The sequence below is a fragment of the Triticum dicoccoides genome, chromosome 4A (genome assembly GCF_002162155.2).
Source record: "Triticum dicoccoides isolate Atlit2015 ecotype Zavitan chromosome 4A, WEW_v2.0, whole genome shotgun sequence".
NCBI lineage: Eukaryota > Viridiplantae > Streptophyta > Magnoliopsida > Poales > Poaceae > Triticum > Triticum dicoccoides.
In genome coordinates, this window is record NC_041386.1 from 627,635,762 (window position 1) to 627,654,420 (window position 18,659).

The following is an 18,659-nucleotide window of genomic DNA, read 5'->3' on the forward strand; positions in this document are numbered from 1 at the left end:
CTGGTGGTGTCGGCAGCGTCAGGTTGATCGGGATCTTTTGCGGTCGTCTGCTGCGGCGCAAGCGGCAAACCAGCCACAGAAGATCTGGGCCGAGCCACATCATCATTGCCTCGTGATTGCCCGGGCCCGGCCTTGTCAGGATCTGTCCCCGCCTCAGCCCGGCGAGTTGCTGCCCGCCGCTTGTAGACGACTGGTTGGGCCTCAGGTCGCACGCGGCCCAGGCCAGCGCCAGCCTGCCATCTGCTGGACGGTGATTGGTGCGGACGAGGGGAGTCACCGTGGCAATCCGATTCAGCGCGCCCACCTGCGGCTGTCGCAGTAGATTCGCTGCAAGGCACCGGTCCCGAGGGGAATTCGCTGCACGGCAGCACCTGGGCAGATCCCGAGGGAGATTTGCTCCACAACTTAGGGCACATAAAATATGGATCTGCTGTCATATTTTCTTCACCATTTGCGACGATTTCTTCACGAATTTTTGCTGCATCACCACAAGACTCATAAAGGCTATTAGTAGTAGGGTTAGTCATATGATCATCACAATTATTAATGCCCCCTTGATCATAGCCAGAGAGGTGAGGTGGTAAAAGCAAGATTTCCTTGCGTAAGAGAGCTCCGGCATTGGGATGTAGATGAGCGAAAGGAAATTTGGTCTCATCGAACACGACATCACGTGAGATGTAAACCCGTCCGGTGGAGATGTCAAGGCACTTGACACCTTTGTGCTGGGCACTATAGCCAAGAAACGCACATTGTTTTGACCTATACATGAGCTTGCGGTTATTGTACGGACGGAGATTTGGCCAACAGGCACATCCAAAAACATGAAGAGATGTGTAGTCTGGTTTGACATGGAGGAGGCGTTCCATAGGTGTTTCATTATTGATGACACGGCTAGGAAGCATGTTGATGATATGGACAGCTGTAAGAAACGCCTCGTCCCAAAATTTGAGGGGCATGGACGCCCCTGCTAGAAGAGCTAAACCGACCTCAACTATGTGCCTATGCTTGCGTTCGGCCGACCCATTTTGTTGATGAGCGTGTGGGCATGACACATGGTGGGATATGCCTATATTTTGGAAGAAGGAATTGAGTTTCTCGTATTCCCCTCCCCAATCGGATTGGACAGCTATAATTTTGCTGTCAAACTTCCTTTCAACAAGTGCTTGGAAGTTTTTAAACACTTGAAACACATCGGACCTTTTTTTAAGGAGATAGATCCATGAGAACTTGCTGTAGTCATCGATGAAACTCACATAGTAGGTGTATCTACCAACAGAGGAGGGAGCAGGCCCCCACACATCAGAGAAAATCAGTTGCAAAGGCTTAGTGGAGACACTAGTAGATATGGGATATGGTAATTGATGACTTTTGGCACACTGACATGAATCACAAATAGTTTCAATATTTCGCTCACCAACAAATGGGAGCTTATTTTTCCTAAGTAACTTTTCAACTAAGGAAAAAGAGGCATGTCCTAGACGATCGTGCCACCGTGTGGACGAAAGCTTGATAGCACCACAAGCTTGTTTATTGGATCTTCTGAACTTCGAATCAACGGGTAGAGCCCTCGAACGCATCTACCTCGATAAAGAACTTTCCTCGTGGCCTGATCCTTGATCAAAAAGAAATAAGGATGAAACTCGAGAAAAACATGATTGTCAATGGCGATTCTATGAACAGACAGAAGATTTTTATGGGCACTAGGAACATGCAAGATTCTTTTGAGATGTATTTTGTGACTAGGGGTATTAATAATTGAATGACCAATGTGACGAATACCCATACCTTCACCACTGGCCGTATGGATTTGATCCTTGCCATGATATTTTTCCTTCATGGTGACTTTCTCAAGCTCGTTGGTGATGTGGTTTGTGGCACCACTGTCAACATACTAGTTTGTGTCGATCCCATAGGAGCCATCGGCAGCCGCAGCCACCTTTTCTTCGTCTTGTGAGGAGTCACCATCATCCTCTTCGTAGCGGTACCAACAATCCTTCGCTGTGTGACCGAGCTTGCCACAAATTTGGCAGCGAGGTAAGTCCGGACGGGATCTGTTGGAGCTGCCGCCACGACGCCCTTTTGCGCTGGCGGAGCGCCCACTGCCACGAGCGTTGTTGGAGTAGCCGCCACTGCCGCCGGATCCGAACCTCCCCTTGCCACGAGAGGAGGCACGAGAGCGAGAGCCACCGCCGCGGCCTCTGGAGGCGGAGTTTGCCGACGACTTGAAGCCGCCGCCGGAGCCGTTGTACTGCGCCATGCGTTGATCAAAATTACTGAGCATGGAAAAGAGTTCATCAAGTGTTACCGGAGTGACGCGGGCGTCCAGGGCAGAAACGAGGGGCTGGTAGTCCTGGTCTAGCCCATGGATGATGTAGGACATGAGTTCATCGTCCTGGATGGGTTTGCCCGCCGCGGCGAGCTCATCGGCGAGGCCCCTCATGGCGGCGAAGTAGGCGGCCACCGATTGGTTGCCCTTCTGCGCGTTGATCAGCGTTGTACGGATGTTGTTGACGCGTCTGAGTGAGTGCGACGAGAACATGCTCGCCAGCGCCACCCAGAGTTCCCTCGCCGTGGTGATCGCGGTCACCGTGACGAGCACCTCCTTTGAGAGGTTTTGGAGCAGGTATCCCAGGACCTGCTGGTCCTCCCTCACCCAAATTGGATGAAGAGGATTTGGCCCCTCGGTTTCCTTCCCAGCAGCATCTTTGGTGATGTGGGTTTTGGCCGGCTCGGTGGACGTGCCGTCGACGTAGTGGAAGACGCCGGCGCCCCGCAGTTGCGGCGTGATCTGTGTCCGCCATAGGATGTAGTTGGTGCGGGAGAGTTTCTCCGTTACTCCACCGCTGAGCGACAACTGGGAGGAGGAGGTGGAGGAAGACATGGCTGCGCACGGAGATGGGATAGCTAGGGTTTAGTGGAAGAAGATTGCTCTGTATACCATGTGCGACTTGCGGTAAACGTCTTGCCTTTCCTGGCAGACGTGTTGCGTGTTATATAGCGGGGTTGCGAGCCCAAATACGCGTACAAGTTGGTTAGGAGATTACATCTTGGAAAGGAAGAAAAGCTAGAGATAAAGAAGATAAAGATTACAAGATACTTATCTAACTAACTACTCCTAGTGAACTTCTCCTTGTACACGCAAGGCACGCGCAATATTATCATCATGTTTGACACTAGGAGGTACAGTCATGGAGATCAATGCAGGAAATTAATGTACATCCCAGGTCTAGGGCAAGGTGTCTTGGAGGCCAGCAGCACTTGCCTTGGCCAGAGCGCCACCTTGTCCTTGATCTTCGCAACAAGGTTACTCACCGAGGGTTGGGTGCCCTCGAAGACACAATCGTGTTTGCGATCACTCAAATTAACTTCAGCTACCTTCTTCCTTTTGATATGGGTTGTAGGAATAGGATGAGACAAATCTGACAGGGATGGATCTGCATCCTTTGCTCCAGATTAGCCTTCCTCGGATTTCTCTGTTCCCCCATTCAGTTTGTAAAGACAACTGTTTCTAGTAAGGGCATTCGGAGGGAGACCCCTCTTTAAAAAAAAACTTATCTTGCTAAATACTCCCTCTGTATCAAATTATAAGACGTTTTTTGATACAAAGCGAGTATAAAAAAACTCTTATATTTTGACAGAGGGAGTAGAAGAAAAGGTGCATACTATCTTCGCTAGACGTCCGATTACATACACTTGTTATATTTTGCAAGTTGATAGATTAATATAGTTTTCGAGTAAGAAATCACTTATTACTATTTTCTAAGCTGATTAGTATAGGATGGCATGTATTTTGTTGAGCCCGGTGGCTAACAGGTCCAACTGAACACCTTCCAGCAAGAAACTCATTACACATTCCACGTACATTAATGCCTTTTTTAGATTAACACATGAGTGTTAATATGCTCCATCTGACCAAACTAATAATTGCCACCCACTGTGATTGTGTAAGCTACTAATATATCAGCGACAAATGGTGTGTTTGTAGGCTCCAGATTTCTAATGAAAAATTGGAACCAGGGTATTCTGACCTTGATGATCTAAAAAAATGTGTAGGCTCCAACCAGCCAATCTGTGATGATTCCTTCTCTGCCTGCTACCACCAACACCATATTACATCATTTCTTGAAGATAAGAGAAAAATAAAATGACGCAAATATGTTAGCGGTACATATTATGAACGAACCATATTGCGAACAAACCGCTGACAAAACCAAAATATATTATTGTTGTATGAGATGACTTGCTGTTTCATGGCCGTATCCTTCCGCCAACAGTAAGCAGCAATGGTGATGTTCAATTAAAGATTAAGGAGATAACCCCAGAAAATAGTTAGACCGAGGCAAGAAGCCAATCAGGGTCAAAGCCTTTGTGCGTGTTAACGTACTCTGATAAAGAGATTTCACTAGTGGTACTTAACTAACACCCTTGGAAAATCTCTCCATATAGATCAGTATTGTATCGCAAATTGCAATTAGTTATTTCTGGTGACAAACCTACTTCATGTTGATTTAACCCTGTCCAGCTAATGTGCTGTTTGCATACAATGCATGTAACATAGCTAATTGGCATCCAACCATGCCAGGAGCATCGACAGTCACAATAATCTTCATAGCAAGCATCATCCTCCCAGCAGTAGGAACACTTGTCGGAGCCTCTTCTGGATGCTCCATGTCGTTGCCAGGTTGCCCCGACAAGTGCGGTGACATATCAATCCCATACCCCTTTGGGATTGGCGCGGACTGTGCCGCGGCCAACCTGAGCAGGTACTTCAACCTCATCTGCGACGACACGATTAATCCACCACGGCCAATGGTTGGGGATCCCGGAGGAGAAGATGAGATCATCGACATCTCACTGGAGCACGGCGAGATGCGCGTTTTCAGCCCCGTTAGCTACATATGCTTCGAGTCGAACACCACATTCAGCTGGTCCACAGTAGGGTACGATCTGCAGCTCACGCCCTTCCTTCCGTCACCATCGCGTAACCGCTTCACAGTCATCGGCTGCGACACCGTGGGGCTCATCAGCGGCTACAAAGACACCACAGGCAAGTACAGGGCTGGCTGCTACTCCTACTGTGAGGGCGCCAACAACACGTCTGAAGGTGCGCCATGTGCTGGAATGGGCTGCTGTGAGGCTGCCATCCCCAACAACCTCACCTCCTTGGAGGTCGTGTTTGAGATGGACCAGAGCAAGGTATGGCACTTCAACCCATGCTTCTACGCCATGGTGGCTGAGGTTGGGTGGTACAACTTCAGTCAGCAGGACCTCGTCAGTAGACTTGGGTTCATCGATCAGCGAGCCAAGAAGGGTACCCGCATCGTCGCTGATTGGGCCATTAGGAATGGCTCATGCCCAGAGACGGGAAAGGACAAACCTAAGGACTATGCTTGCATCAGTACAAACAGCTAGTGTATGGCTGCGAACAATGGTCCAGGATACTTATGCCGTTGCTCCGGAGGATATGAGGGCAATCCTTATCTTCTGAACGGCTGTGAAGGTCAAGTATCTACACTAATTCAACTTGTGTACATTCCCCCTCTCCTCTCAAAAACTTTGAAAAGAGTATTTCTGTCTAATTAAAATCAGATATTTGAGTAGTTGGTTTCATTACATGTTGAATCTTTGTCCCGCAGACATATAGTGAACTTGTTTTTTAGTTTGAATCTTCTGAGAGAATGTTTTCCATTATGTACTCAGACATAGACGAGTGCACATTGCGTAAGCAGAACCCCAAGAATGAAGATGTGTATCCATGCAGAAAAGGGGTCTGCCTCAACACACCAGGATCATACGATTGCAAATGCAAGAGACGAACACGACCTGATGGTACAAATTTTGGATGCCGGCCTCTGTTGACTTCAGCTGAAATATTGGCCACTGGTGAGCATCATTTATTTAACAATTGGCCTATATTGATACTTTTATCAACATTAAGATGTGCATTTTAATAACAAACACTCAAGCAACGTAAAAAATATATATGAACTCAGAACACTACTTGGTACTTACAACCAAAAGAAAAATAGTGAACTCCCGATTCATAACAGAAATTTACTACTGTTATTATTAGTTTCTCAAATATATATGTCTGCAGGCCTCAGTGTTTCTGCGACTGTGGTGATGGCCTTAGCAAGCTTGCTGCTCATGCAATTTCAAATAAAAAGGCACAAAAGGGAAACAGATGAGTATTTCAGACAAAATGGAGGTCTCAAGTTATATGATGAGATGAGGTCAAGGCAGGTCGACACAATCCGCATACTTACAGAGAAAGAGATAAAGAGAGCCACTGACAACTACAATGAAGATCAAGTTATTGGATGTGGTGGTCATGGTATGGTCTACAGAGGAACTTTGGATGATCAAAAAGAGGTTGCCATAAAGAAGTCCAAAGCAATCAACAATGCTTGGAGAGAAGAATTTGTCAATGAGATAATAATCTTGTCACAAATCAATCACCGACACATTGTGAGGTTACTAGGCTGTTGTCTGAATGTAGATGTCCCGATGTTGGTCTAGGGGAGATGACAGGCCAGCGATGAAGGAAGTTGCAGAGAGACTAGAGATGATGAGGAGACTCCAGTTGCACGAAGCCAGTGCTCATGAAGACAATCAGTGTGTGTATAACTACGGAGGATCATCTTCGGTTGTTGTCCCCTTTGATGAGGCAACACGCGGGACAATCGACATGTCCGAGCTGGTCGAAGATCTTGCGAGGTGATGTTTGGAATCTTGTATACAGAGTTAGTTCTTTGGTTTGTGTTACGCAAAACTAAACCACAGCCACCGTTACGATTGCGAAGTGTAATAAGTTAAACCTGTTCATGGAGCAATTATCCTGACATTCGGTCTGGCATGCTGGAGAAATCGCCAAACTTGGCATTTCAAGGTATGCAACATGTACATAATGTGTGCCTGCTGTATAGTTTGACCATGGCCATAATGTGTGTCTAGTGTGAACTGTCCCCATTCTGAACTCTGAAGATATATTCAGCTATGTGACGCGATACTGAATCGAAGTTTACCTGTGGTGAGCGTGGAATGGATCCCCTTGTGTTGGCGCGGCTCGATCCGCTCCCCAGATCCAAACGCGAGCCGGCGACCAGCCGCCGCCGAGCAGAATCGCGGCCGTCGCGACGAACCGGTTCGAATTCACCAGCACCGGCGTTCACCACGGGTCGCCGCGCCGCACGGACCTCTCCCGCCGAGTCCGCGGGACGGAGCCTCGGCGCCGGAAGCCCGCGGCTACGGGAGGAACCGCGTGGCCACCGCCGCTGCTGACGTGGACGCTCGCTGAAGCCTCCCTCCCTCCCTCCATCCCTGCCGCAGAGCCCTCCCGTCGAATCCGCGTCTGAGTTCGGAGCCGGAAGCCCGCGCTACTCCTGCCGCACCAATGCGGACGTTCGCTGAAGCCACCCGCCGGTGGCCGCCGCCCGTCCGGCACGTCGGCAGTCGGCACGGCGGCGGGGTGGGGGGCCGTCCGGCGGCTTGGGCAAGGGACTCTCGCCCGCTCGCTCTAGTGAGCGGTGAAAAGGCGTATTCTTGACTTCGAAGCGTACTCTCTTTTACCGTTTTCCATACTGCTTTGTTCAAAAAACAATTGGAAGAAGAAGAACCAACAGATCTTATACAATACCTACCTGCATATGCCCTTCAATGGCACAAAACATTTTTCTTGAATTATTAATTTAATTTTATATTTTATAAACATTTCAAAGATACATGATTAACATTATTTTCAAACATATATATTTCCATGTCTATTTTTGTCATATATATTTTACATTTTCTGTATACATTAGGAGCATTTTTTGTTACACATTTAACATTTTTCAATAGATATTAACTTTTTTCAAATATATTTTTTGGTATCTTCTTTATTTCTCACACATTGTATATCTTTTGTATACAATAGGAACATTTTTATATACTTTTAAAAAATTTCAGATACATGATTACCATTTTTTCCTATATATGATGTCTATTTTTTTCATACATGTTTAAAAAAATTAAATGTACGATTAACATTTTAAAGATTTTTTCCAAAAATATGTAATATTATTTTTGAATTATATATGTATTTAGAATATTTCGAAATATAAGAAAGGTAAAGGAGAAAGCAAAGAAAATGTGAAAAAATGGAAGGAAGAAACAAAAAATAAACCCATGCGTGCATGTGGTAGCTCACTGGTCCATATGAGACGTCCGCTTTATAGTCGCACGCTGGGGCCGTTGTCGCAAGTGCTTGAGATGAGGCGTGTGTGTGTCTTGCGTCAAGCGAGAATAGCCGCTCCCCTTGTGGTGCACCGATCTCCGTAATGTTTCTTAAACATTAAAATTTTATGTTATTCAGTGAGAATATAAATGCAATAGATATTTATAATGGTGTATCAAAAGTTAGATCCAAACTCAGAATAGCTAATGCAAATCAGGCCTAGAATTCGGCACATTTATTTTTGATGAATTTGTCATTTTTGTTTCTCATACTATTTTTCACATTTGAATATGAAATTTCATAGCATGATGGATTCTTGTTTTTACTACGGCGTTATTTATTCCCAGAAAATATTCAACACATGCAAATATGGTAATTTTAATTTCCATGCAAAAAGGATAATTTTGATTGGTTTTTTTTTTGAGACAATAGGTTGATTTTGATTGGGTATACTGTTTACGATGGTATCCAGCGTGAAGAAGATAGGAGCACAAAAGCATAAAAATAGAGTTAAAAGAATCGATTCCATTCCATCTTGATGCACCATAATCATTAATTCATAATAATCATAGATTGTTTTTTATTGAGCATCTCTCAATTAAATTAGCAATAACAATAACAACAACAACAACAACAACAAATTGGTACTCAAAAAAGAAACAATAACAAATTGCTACTACCTTTCTTTTTCGAGAGTACGCGAAACGTGTACCATATTTTTATCAGTCGTCTCTCTACATACAGCAACCCTATCCCCAAGCCAAGCGCCCGGTAAGCCCGCCCACACCAATAACAATGACCCTCAAATGCCTCCACTGCGCAATACATACGGTGCACACACCCGTATTTCCTATGCGAAGCCCCAAAGCCGCCATCCGTGCCCGCACCGCAATAGCACCAAACGTTTTTACAATCTACAAAATCATCCCTCGCTCCTGGTCTCCTCATGCTCCTCGATACAAGGAGTGTTAATATGCTCCAGCTGACCAAACTAAAAGTCCCCAGCCTCTGACAATGCAAGCCAACACATTGCGAATCAGAGTGGATGTGAAGGCTCTACAAATTTCTTCTTTTCTAATGAGAAGTTGGAACCAGAGTGTTCTCACCTTGCTGACTTTATATAGCAAATATAGGCTCCAGCACGCCAATCGGCGATGATTCCTTCGCCTGTATGTTACCACCAACGCCAGATCATCTCGTTTCCTGAAAATAAGAGAAAACAAAACGAGGTAAACAAAGGAAAGGGAAAATGCCAGGAAAGAACCAAACCATTGACAGAACCATGGATGACTTGCTATCTTCATGGCCTAAATCTTCCTCCAACAGTCAGCATCAACACTGATGTGCAATTAAATAATAAGGCAACAACTCCAAATAAAGAATTAAGACAAAGGCAACACAAACACACAATCAAGGTCGAAGCCTATGTGCGTGTTAACGTACACTCTGATATAGTAACGTCACTTGTAGAGTAGTTAACTGGCACTCTTGGAAATTCTCTCCTGAAAGAATATAAGATGGATGCAATTGTAGCGTGCCCATGTAGGGGAGACCAGGACCTTCTCTAACATCTCCCATGAATAACTACATATGATCAGTATTTACTTTTCTGCGGAGACAAACCTGCCACACACTGATATAACCCGGGTTAGCTAATGCTCTGTTTGCATACACGTAGAATGAGTTAACATCCAAACATGCCAGGAGCACCAACAGCCCTGCTAGCTTTCATAGTATGCATCTCCTTTCCAGCGGCTGGAGCCTCTTCCGAGCGCTCCATGTCATTGCCCGGCTGCGCTGACAAGTGCGGCGATGTGCCCATCCCATACCCCTTCGGCATTGGGGGGCACTGCGCCACGACCAGGCTGAACAGCTACTTCAACCTCACCTGCGACGGCACGTTTGATCCACCTCGGCCAATGGTTGGAGATCGCGAGGCAATAGTTGAGGTTGCCAGCATCTCACTAGAGCATGGTGAGATGCGTGTGCTCAGCCCCGTCAACCACATCTGCTTCACGTCAAATAGCACATCCACCAAGTTGGCCGATGGGTATGATCTGCAGCCCACGCCCTTCATCCCGTCACCATCGCGCAACCGCTTCACAGTCATCGGCTGCAACACCCTGGGACTCATCACTGGCTACAAGGACACCGCCAGCCAGTACGTGGCTGGCTGCTACTCCTACTGTGATGGTGTCAACAACACGTCCGACGGCGCGCCATGTGCTGGGATGGGTTGCTGTGAGGCTGCCATCCCAGCCAATCTCACCACCTTCGGGGTCGTGTTTCAGATGAACCAGAGCAAGGTATGGGACTTCAACCCGTGCTTCTACGCCATGGTGGCCGAGGTTGGGTGGTACAATTTCAGGCAGCAGGACCTCGTTGGTAGCCTTGGGTTTATCAATGATCGGGCACAGAGGGGTGCCCCCATCGTCGCTGACTGGGCCATTAAGAATGGCTCTTGCCCGGAGGAGGGGAAGGACGCACCTAGTGACTATGCCTGCATCAGTGCAAACAGCTACTGCAAGGCCGCGAACAATGGTCCAGGGTACCTCTGCCAGTGCTCCAAAGGATATGAGGGCAATCCTTATCTTCTGAATGGCTGTCAAGGTTCAATATTTACTCAGATATAACTTGTGTAGATTTCCAGGGATATCACTCTCAAAACTGATGGAACTCTAAACAATATTCAGTGTTACTTAAACTAAATACACTTCCACGAAACATCTGTATGGAAACTCACCAGTAGCTTGGTTCCAAATTTCACCTTGTATAGCAACTCCAACTGTTGGTTTCAACAGAAGTCTTCCAACACTTTTGGGCATACACACGAGTGCCTGGCAGCACTTGTATAATCATATTGGGGTTTCCAGCACACCTCAGTGTAGTACTGTGCAATATTACTTTGAAAAAAATTACGGAAAGCCAAGCTACAGCATTACAAAGTGAATTCATTACTTGAATCTGTGACTTTTTAAACCGCTATTAATGAAAGTAATATAGTAATTTATGTTTAATTTCATGCTTCTAAGTGTGCTTTCGTTAATATCTTCAGACACAAATGAGTTTGCATTGCGTAAGCAGGACCCCAAGTATGAAGATTTGTATCCGTGCAGAAAAGGGGCCTGCCACAACATACCAGGAAGCTACTTATGCAAATGCAAACCAGGAAAAAGATCTGACAGTACAAATTTTGGATGTCGATCATTGCATTCTCCAGCTGACAAAATGGTTATTGGTAAGCACAATTTATGTAAACCGTTTATTTCTGTTCATGCTTTCACCTCCATTTAGATGTGTATTGCCATAACAAACATCCTGTAACAGTATAAAAAATATTAATTCTGAACACTTCTTACAAGTTATTACGACCAAAAGAAAAATAGAAGTCCAAATTCTAATAAAAATTTACTAGTACCAGTTTCATGTATTGGTAAGAACTATACTATTTATTACAATGTTCCGACGAGAAGAAGAAAAAAATGTTAAAAACAATGGTTTCCGGGCACCATGAAACCATCCATTCACTCATAATAAGTGTATATTCTTTTGCCGGGCACGATATGGCCAGCAAGGTTAGATCTACAACTGCTACTACAAAAGCAACTCCTAATTCATCAACTAGCAACCAACAGCAAACTGCTACTGTCAGGAACGATCTACATAGAGTACATGAGCAACCCAACCCAAGCGCCCCACACCAACAAAAATAGGGAATGGCTAGAAAATCAGTCAGCTGAGTTTTTCATCTCTGGTCGATTTTTCAGCCGTTGGATGCGAAATCAAGGGTCTGCAGTTCATCTTCAACCTCCACCAAATGCCTCGACCACACAATAGCCATTGCAACCAATCAATAATAATCAATCATCAGGAACTATACATACTATGCGCACAACTCGATTTCCTAGCCGAAGCTCGAGGACCGGCCCCAGAAGCCGCAGCCCTTCGAGGTGTCAGCACTGTTCCGCGCTGCACCGCCGCAATGGCACTATTTTTTTTAACAATCTACAGGGAACTCATCTCTCGCTCCTGGTCTGCTCATGCTCCTCAATAGTCAATATGATGAGTGTTGTCATGCTCCAGCTGACCAAATTAACAGTCACCAGCCTCTGAGAATGCAAGCCAACACATTGGCAAATCAAGAAAACTCATCACTCACTCCTGGTTTTCGCATGCTTCTCAATACATGAATGTTGATATGATCCAGCTGACCAAAATAAAAGTCCCCATCCAGCACAAGAGTGTATGTGTATGCTAAATAATTGTTTTTTTTCTAATACATAAAAGTTGGAACCGGGGTGTTCTCACCTTGTTGATTTTTTTTTAAATGTGTAGGCTTCACTGAGCCAATCTACAATGATTCATCCTCCGCCACGTTACCACCGACACCAAACCATCTCATTTCCTGGAAAAGATAGAAAATCTCAGATGAGGGGTGTGAGACCATTGACAAAAGCAGCAACTCGGAATAAAGAATTAAGAGTAAGGCAAACACACAATCACGGTCAAAGTCTCACACTCTGATATAGGGATACCACTTGTAGTAGTTAACTGACACCATTGGAGATTCTCTCAGATGAATAATTGTACACAATCAGGATCCTATGGCAACTTGCAATTTTTCTTTTGCAGAGACAAGCATACCACATACTGATTTAGCTGGGTTAGCTAATGTGCTGTTTGCATACATGTAACATCTCCTTTACAGCAATGGCAGCAGCCCTGCTAGTTTTCATAGTATGCACCTCCTTTCCAGTAATGGCAGCAGCGGCCGGAGCCACATCCGACGGCTCCATTTCGTTGCCAGGCTGCCCTGACAAGCACGGCGACGTGCCCATCCCATACCCCTTCAGCATTGGGGTAGACTGCGGCACGAGCAGCCGGAACAGCTCCTTCAACCTCATCTGCAACGGCAAAACCGATCCACCACGGCTAATGGTTGGTCATCCCGAAGCAGTAGCTGAGCTCGCAGACATCTCACTGGAGCACAGCGAGATGCGCGTGCTCAGCCCTGTCAGCCACATCTGCTTCAAGTCAAACATCACATTCACCAAGTTCACCAGAAGGTATGAAATGCAGGACACACCCTTCCTACCCTCCCCATGGCGCAACCACTTCATAGTCATCGGCTGTAACACCCTGGGGCTCATCGGCAGTTACAAGGGCGCCGCAAGCCAGTACGTGGCGGGCTGGTACTCCTACTGCGATGGTGTCAACAACACGTCGGATGGCGCACCATGTGCTGGGATGGGCTGCTGCGAGGCTGCCATCCCAGCCAACCTCACCACCTTTGAGGTCATTTCTGAGATCAACCAGAGCAAGGTATGGGGCTTCAACCTGTGCTTCTACACCATAGTGGCCGAGGTTGGGTGGTACAATTTCAGGCAGCAGGACCTCATCGGCAGCCTTGGGTTTATCAATGATCGAGCCCCGGGGGGTGTTGCCAAGAATGGCTCATGCCCAGAGGAGGGGAAGGACACACCTAATGACTGCGCCTGCATCTGTGCAAACAGCCACTGCATGGCTACAAACAATGGTCCAGGGTACTTATGCCAGTGCTCCAAAGGATATGAGGGAAATCCTTATCTTCTGAATGGCTGCCAAGGTTAGATATTTACTCTAATATAACTTGTGTAGATTTCTAAGGATATTACTCTAAAAACTGATGGCACTCTAAACCATACTCAGTGTTAAGGTGGATTGCGAATTTCACCTTGTGTAGCAACTCCAACTGTTAGTTTCAACAGAATTCTTCAAGACTTGTGCATACAGGCGAGCGCCTGGCAGCACTCACATAATCGTATTTGGTTCCCAGCAGTGGGAACACTTGCCGGAACCTCGGTGTAGTATTGGCAAAAACAATGTGAACTTTTCTGGTGTAAATTATTAACACGTACTGTAATATTAAGTCGAGAAAAATTACAGAAAGCCAAGCTACAGCATTACAGAGTGAATTCTTTACTTGAATATATTACTTTTTAAATAACTCTTAATGAAATTAATATAGTCATTCGTGTTTAATTTGATGCGTCTAATTGCTTTCGTTAATATCTTCAGACACAGATGAGTGTGCATTGCGTAAGCAGGACCCCAAGTATGAAGATTTGTATCCGTGCAGAAAAGGGGTCTGCCACAACACACCAGGAAGCTATTTATGCAAATGCAAGACAGGAAATAGATCTGGCGGTACAAATTTTCGGTGCAAATCTCTGCATTCACCAACTGAGAAATTGGTTATTGGTAAGCAGCATTTATATAACTGGTTTATCTCTGTTCATGCTTTGTGTGTTTCCCTAACAAACATCATGTAATTGAAACAAAATGTTAAATCTGAACACTACTTACAAGTTGCAACCAGAAGGAAAATAGCAAAGTCCAAATCCTAATATAAATTTACAAGCACCCGTTCCTCCAAAATATATTACTGCAGGCCTCAGTGTTTATGTTTCTGCAACTGTGGTGATGGCCTTCACATGCATGTTGCTCATGCAATTTCAAAGAAAAAGGCACAAGAGGGAGAACGATGAGTATTTCAAACAAAATGGAGGTCTCAAGTTATATGATGAGATGAGGTCAAGGCATGTCGACACAATCCGCATACTTACAGAGAAAGAGACAAATAGAGCCACCGACAACTGCAATGAAAATCGAGTTATTGGATGTGGTGATCATGGTATGGTCTACAGAGGAACTTGCATTTAGTTATTTCTGGTGACAAATCTACTTCATATTGATATAACCTGTTTGCATAGATGTAGCATGGCTAATTGGTATCCAATTATGGCAGGTGTGTCGACAGTCATGGTGATCTTCATAGCAAGCATCTTCTTCCCAGCAGTGGGAACACTTGCCGGAGCCTCTTCTGGACGGTCCACATTGTTGCCAGATTGCCCTGACAAGTGCGGCAACGTATCCATCCCATACCCCTTCGGGATTGGCGCGCACTGTGCTGCAATCAGCCTAAACAGCTACTTCAACCTCGATTGTGACAGCACGGTCGATCCACCAAGGCCAACTGCCGGTGGTTCAGAAGATACAGTTGAGATCGCCGACATCTCACTGAAGCATGGCGAGATGCGCGTATACAGCCCCGTCAACCACATATGTTTCACCTCGAACACCACATTCACCAAGTTCACCACATGGTACGATCTGAAGCACACGCCCTTCCTCCCGTCACCGTCACGCAACCATTTCACAGTCATTGGCTGTGACACCCTAGGGCTCATCACCGGCTACAAAGAAACCGCAGGCCAGTATGTGACTGGCTGCTACTCGAACTGCGAGGGCATCAACAGCACGTCTGAGGGCGCGCCATGCGCTGGGATGGGCTGCTGTGAGGTTGCCATCCCCACCAATCTCATCTCCTTGGAGATCATATTTGAGATGAAGCAGAGCAGGGTATCAAACTTCAACCCATGCTTCTACTCCATGGTGGCTGAGATTGGGTGGTACACCTTCAGGCAGCAGGACCTCAACGGCGTACTTGGGTTCATCGATGGTCGAGCGAAGAGGGGTGCCCCCGTTGTCGTCGACTGGGCCATTAGGAATGGTTCATGCCCACAGAAGGGGAATGCCACACCTACTGACTATGCTTGCATCAGTGCAAACAGCTATTGCATGGCCCCTAACAATGGTCCAGGATACTTATGCCAGTGCTCTGGAGGATATGAGGGCAATCCTTATCTTCTTAACGGCTGTCAAGGTTGAGTATTTACTTTACTTCAACTTTTGTAGATTTCCATGGATACTACACTAAATACTGATGGAACTATAAACAATATCCAATGTTAGTTAAGCCCAGATAAACTTTCATAAAACATCTATATGAAGACTTTCCAACATGTGGGTTGCGATTTTTACCTAATGTAGCTTTGATTTCCGCCACACCTTAACAAATAACTGGCAAACATCTTTTTTCCTGATGTAAGTTGGTAATGCACGGTTGTAATATTAATTTCGAAGATGTTATGTGAAGCATAGTTGCAGCATTGCATATTGAATTGAAAACATGGTTTCATTACTTCTTGAATCTTTCTTTAGCCAACATGCAATAGTGAAAGCATAGTGAATTCATGTTTCAGATTTACTCTTCTGAGTGGATGTTTCCAATGTTATCTTCAGACATAGACGAGTGCACATTGCGTAACCAGGACCCCAAGTATGAAGATTTGTATCCATGTAGACAAGGGGTCTGTAACAACACACCCGGGAACTACTCTTGCATATGCAAGAGAGGAACACGACCTGATGGTATAAAATTTGGATGCCGATCTCTGTTGTCTTCAGATCAAAAATTGGTCATTGGTACGCATCATTTATTCAAACAGTTAACCCCTTTTCATACGGCAATTGCTTTTGGAGGTCGAGCTAGATGGAGGCCTCCAAATGCAAATTTCAAAATTCTTGAAAATTCATAATTTTACATTTCAAGAAAATCTGAAAGAAAAATACAGAGATAGATGAAGGCATAGTACACAAGTGTGTAAATTTTCAAGATGAAATACCTTGAAATGAGGGCTGTGCAAAAAAGACAAATTTGGGGCTTTTTAACGCATGATACTGTTCATCCTCCCAGACCATGATTTTGTCTTTTTTTGTACACGTCGCATTTCAAAGTATTTCATCTGAAATTTTACATACATTTTTTTTAGAAAAGTAGGTCATCCCCCGGCCTCTGCATCCGAAAGATGCATGCATACATACTCCTCACATCATTGTTTACTTGTACAATTCTTTTTAGAATTTTTTAAACCGAAATATTTCAATTTTGATTTTTTTTAAATCGGCCAAAACGCCATTCTCCCTTTCATACTTCTATTTAAATTAACATATGCATTGTAATAACTAACACTCATGGAACAATAACAAAAATATTACTTATACAACCAAAAAAATAGTGAGCTCAAAGTTTGTTATAGAACTATAATAAGTTTCTGAAAAATATACATTTGCAGGGCTCAGTATTTCTGCAACTTTGGTGATGGCTTTAGCATGCTTGCTACTCATGCAATTTCAAATTAAAAGGCACAAGAGGGAGAGAGATGAGTATTTCAGACAAAATGGAGGTCTCAAGTTATATGATGAGATGAGGTCAAAGCAGGTTGGCACAATCCGCATACTTACGGAGAAAGAGATAAAGAGAGCCACTGACAACTACAATGAAGATCGAGTTATTGGATGTGGTGGTCATGGTATGGTCTACAGAGGAACTTTGGATGATCAAAAAGAGGTCGCCATAAAGAAGTCCAAAGCAGTCAATGATGATTGGAGAGAAGAATTTGTCAATGAGATTATAATCTTGTCACAAATCAATCACCGAAACATTGTGAGGTTACTAGGCTGTTGTCTGGATGTAGATGTCCCAATGCTGGTCTATGAGTTTGTCTCCCATGGTACTCTATCCCAGTTCCTTCACGGTGCTGAACTGCTGATCGTAGATTGCCAATCCCCCTTGCTATTCGCCTGAAGATTGCTACACAGTCAGCAGAAGCTCTAGCTTACTTACATTCGTCCACATCTCGCACAATCCTACATGGGGATGTCAAATCTGCCAACATTCTCTTGGATGACAAACTCAATGCAAAGGTTGCTGATTTCGGAGCATCGGCACTTAAGTCCATGGATGAAAGTGAGTTCATCATGTTTGTCCATGGAACACTGGGATACCTTGACCCTGAGAGCTTTATCAGCCATCTTCTCACCGAGAAAAGTGACGTATACAGTTTCGGGGTGGTTCTTCTGGAGCTAATGACACGAAAGAGGGCTATATATACCGATAACTTTAATGGAAAGCACTCACTGTCGTATAGTTTTCCCTTGATGTTTCAGCGGAAGACGCACCACGTTATGCTGGACTCTGAAATTACAGATGACGCGAGTATGGTGGTCCTTGAGAACATGGGTGAACTCGCAGTTCACTGCCTTAGCCAGAGGGGAGATGACAGGCCAACAATGAAGGAAGTTGCAGAGAGACTAGAGATGATGAGGAGACTCTATTCACACGCCACCAGTGCTTGTGAACATAACTGCTTTGCACGTAGTTATGGAGCATCACCTTCAGTGGTTGTCCCTTTGGACGAGACAACACGTGGGACTATCGATATGTCTGAGCTGGTTGAAGATCTTGCAAGATGATGTTTGTATTTGATGCACAGTCAATTCTTTTGTTTGGGATATGCAACACTAAATATTTAACCCACCCATTGTTGTAATAAGTGAGCCAGTTTATGGAGAAATAATCCTAACATTTGATTTGACATTGTGGAAAAATCACCACATACGCCATTGTTTCTTTCTTTGGTAGAACACTTACACCATTGTAGTAAATTTGTGAGGAACGAGCTTTGGATGTGTATGGTCCAATTAAGCAGCCTTTGACTGTCAGCATTTTGCTCCAAGTGTCATGTTCTAATGGCTGAAACTAACTTCAATTGGCATTTTG

At 44.9% G+C, this 18,659-nt stretch overlaps 1 protein-coding gene, 1 long non-coding RNA gene and 2 pseudogenes across 2 annotated transcripts; 3 read left to right on the forward strand and 1 right to left on the reverse strand.

Annotated features, from left to right (window-relative positions):
- Positions 1 to 3,842: 3,842 nt before the first annotated feature.
- On the reverse strand, positions 3,843 to 7,480 carry LOC119287509. Its single transcript, XR_005140884.1, has 2 exons — positions 7,026 to 7,480; positions 3,843 to 4,090 (listed from the first exon to the last, which is right to left on the reverse strand). It is a non-coding gene; the product is annotated as an uncharacterized LOC119287509 (long non-coding RNA).
- LOC119287507 lies at positions 4,030 to 7,100 on the forward strand (annotated as a pseudogene).
- Positions 7,481 to 9,912: 2,432 nt separating the features above from the next.
- On the forward strand, positions 9,913 to 11,509 carry LOC119283900 (wall-associated receptor kinase 5-like). Its single transcript, XM_037563257.1, has 2 exons — positions 9,913 to 10,825; positions 11,271 to 11,509. The coding sequence occupies exons 1-2, from the start codon at positions 9,913 to 9,915 to the stop codon at positions 11,507 to 11,509; spliced, it is 1,152 nt and encodes a 383-aa protein (XP_037419154.1).
- A 1,442-nt stretch (positions 11,510 to 12,951) lies between these two features.
- LOC119287510 lies at positions 12,952 to 18,544 on the forward strand (annotated as a pseudogene).
- Positions 18,545 to 18,659: the final 115 nt, after the last annotated feature.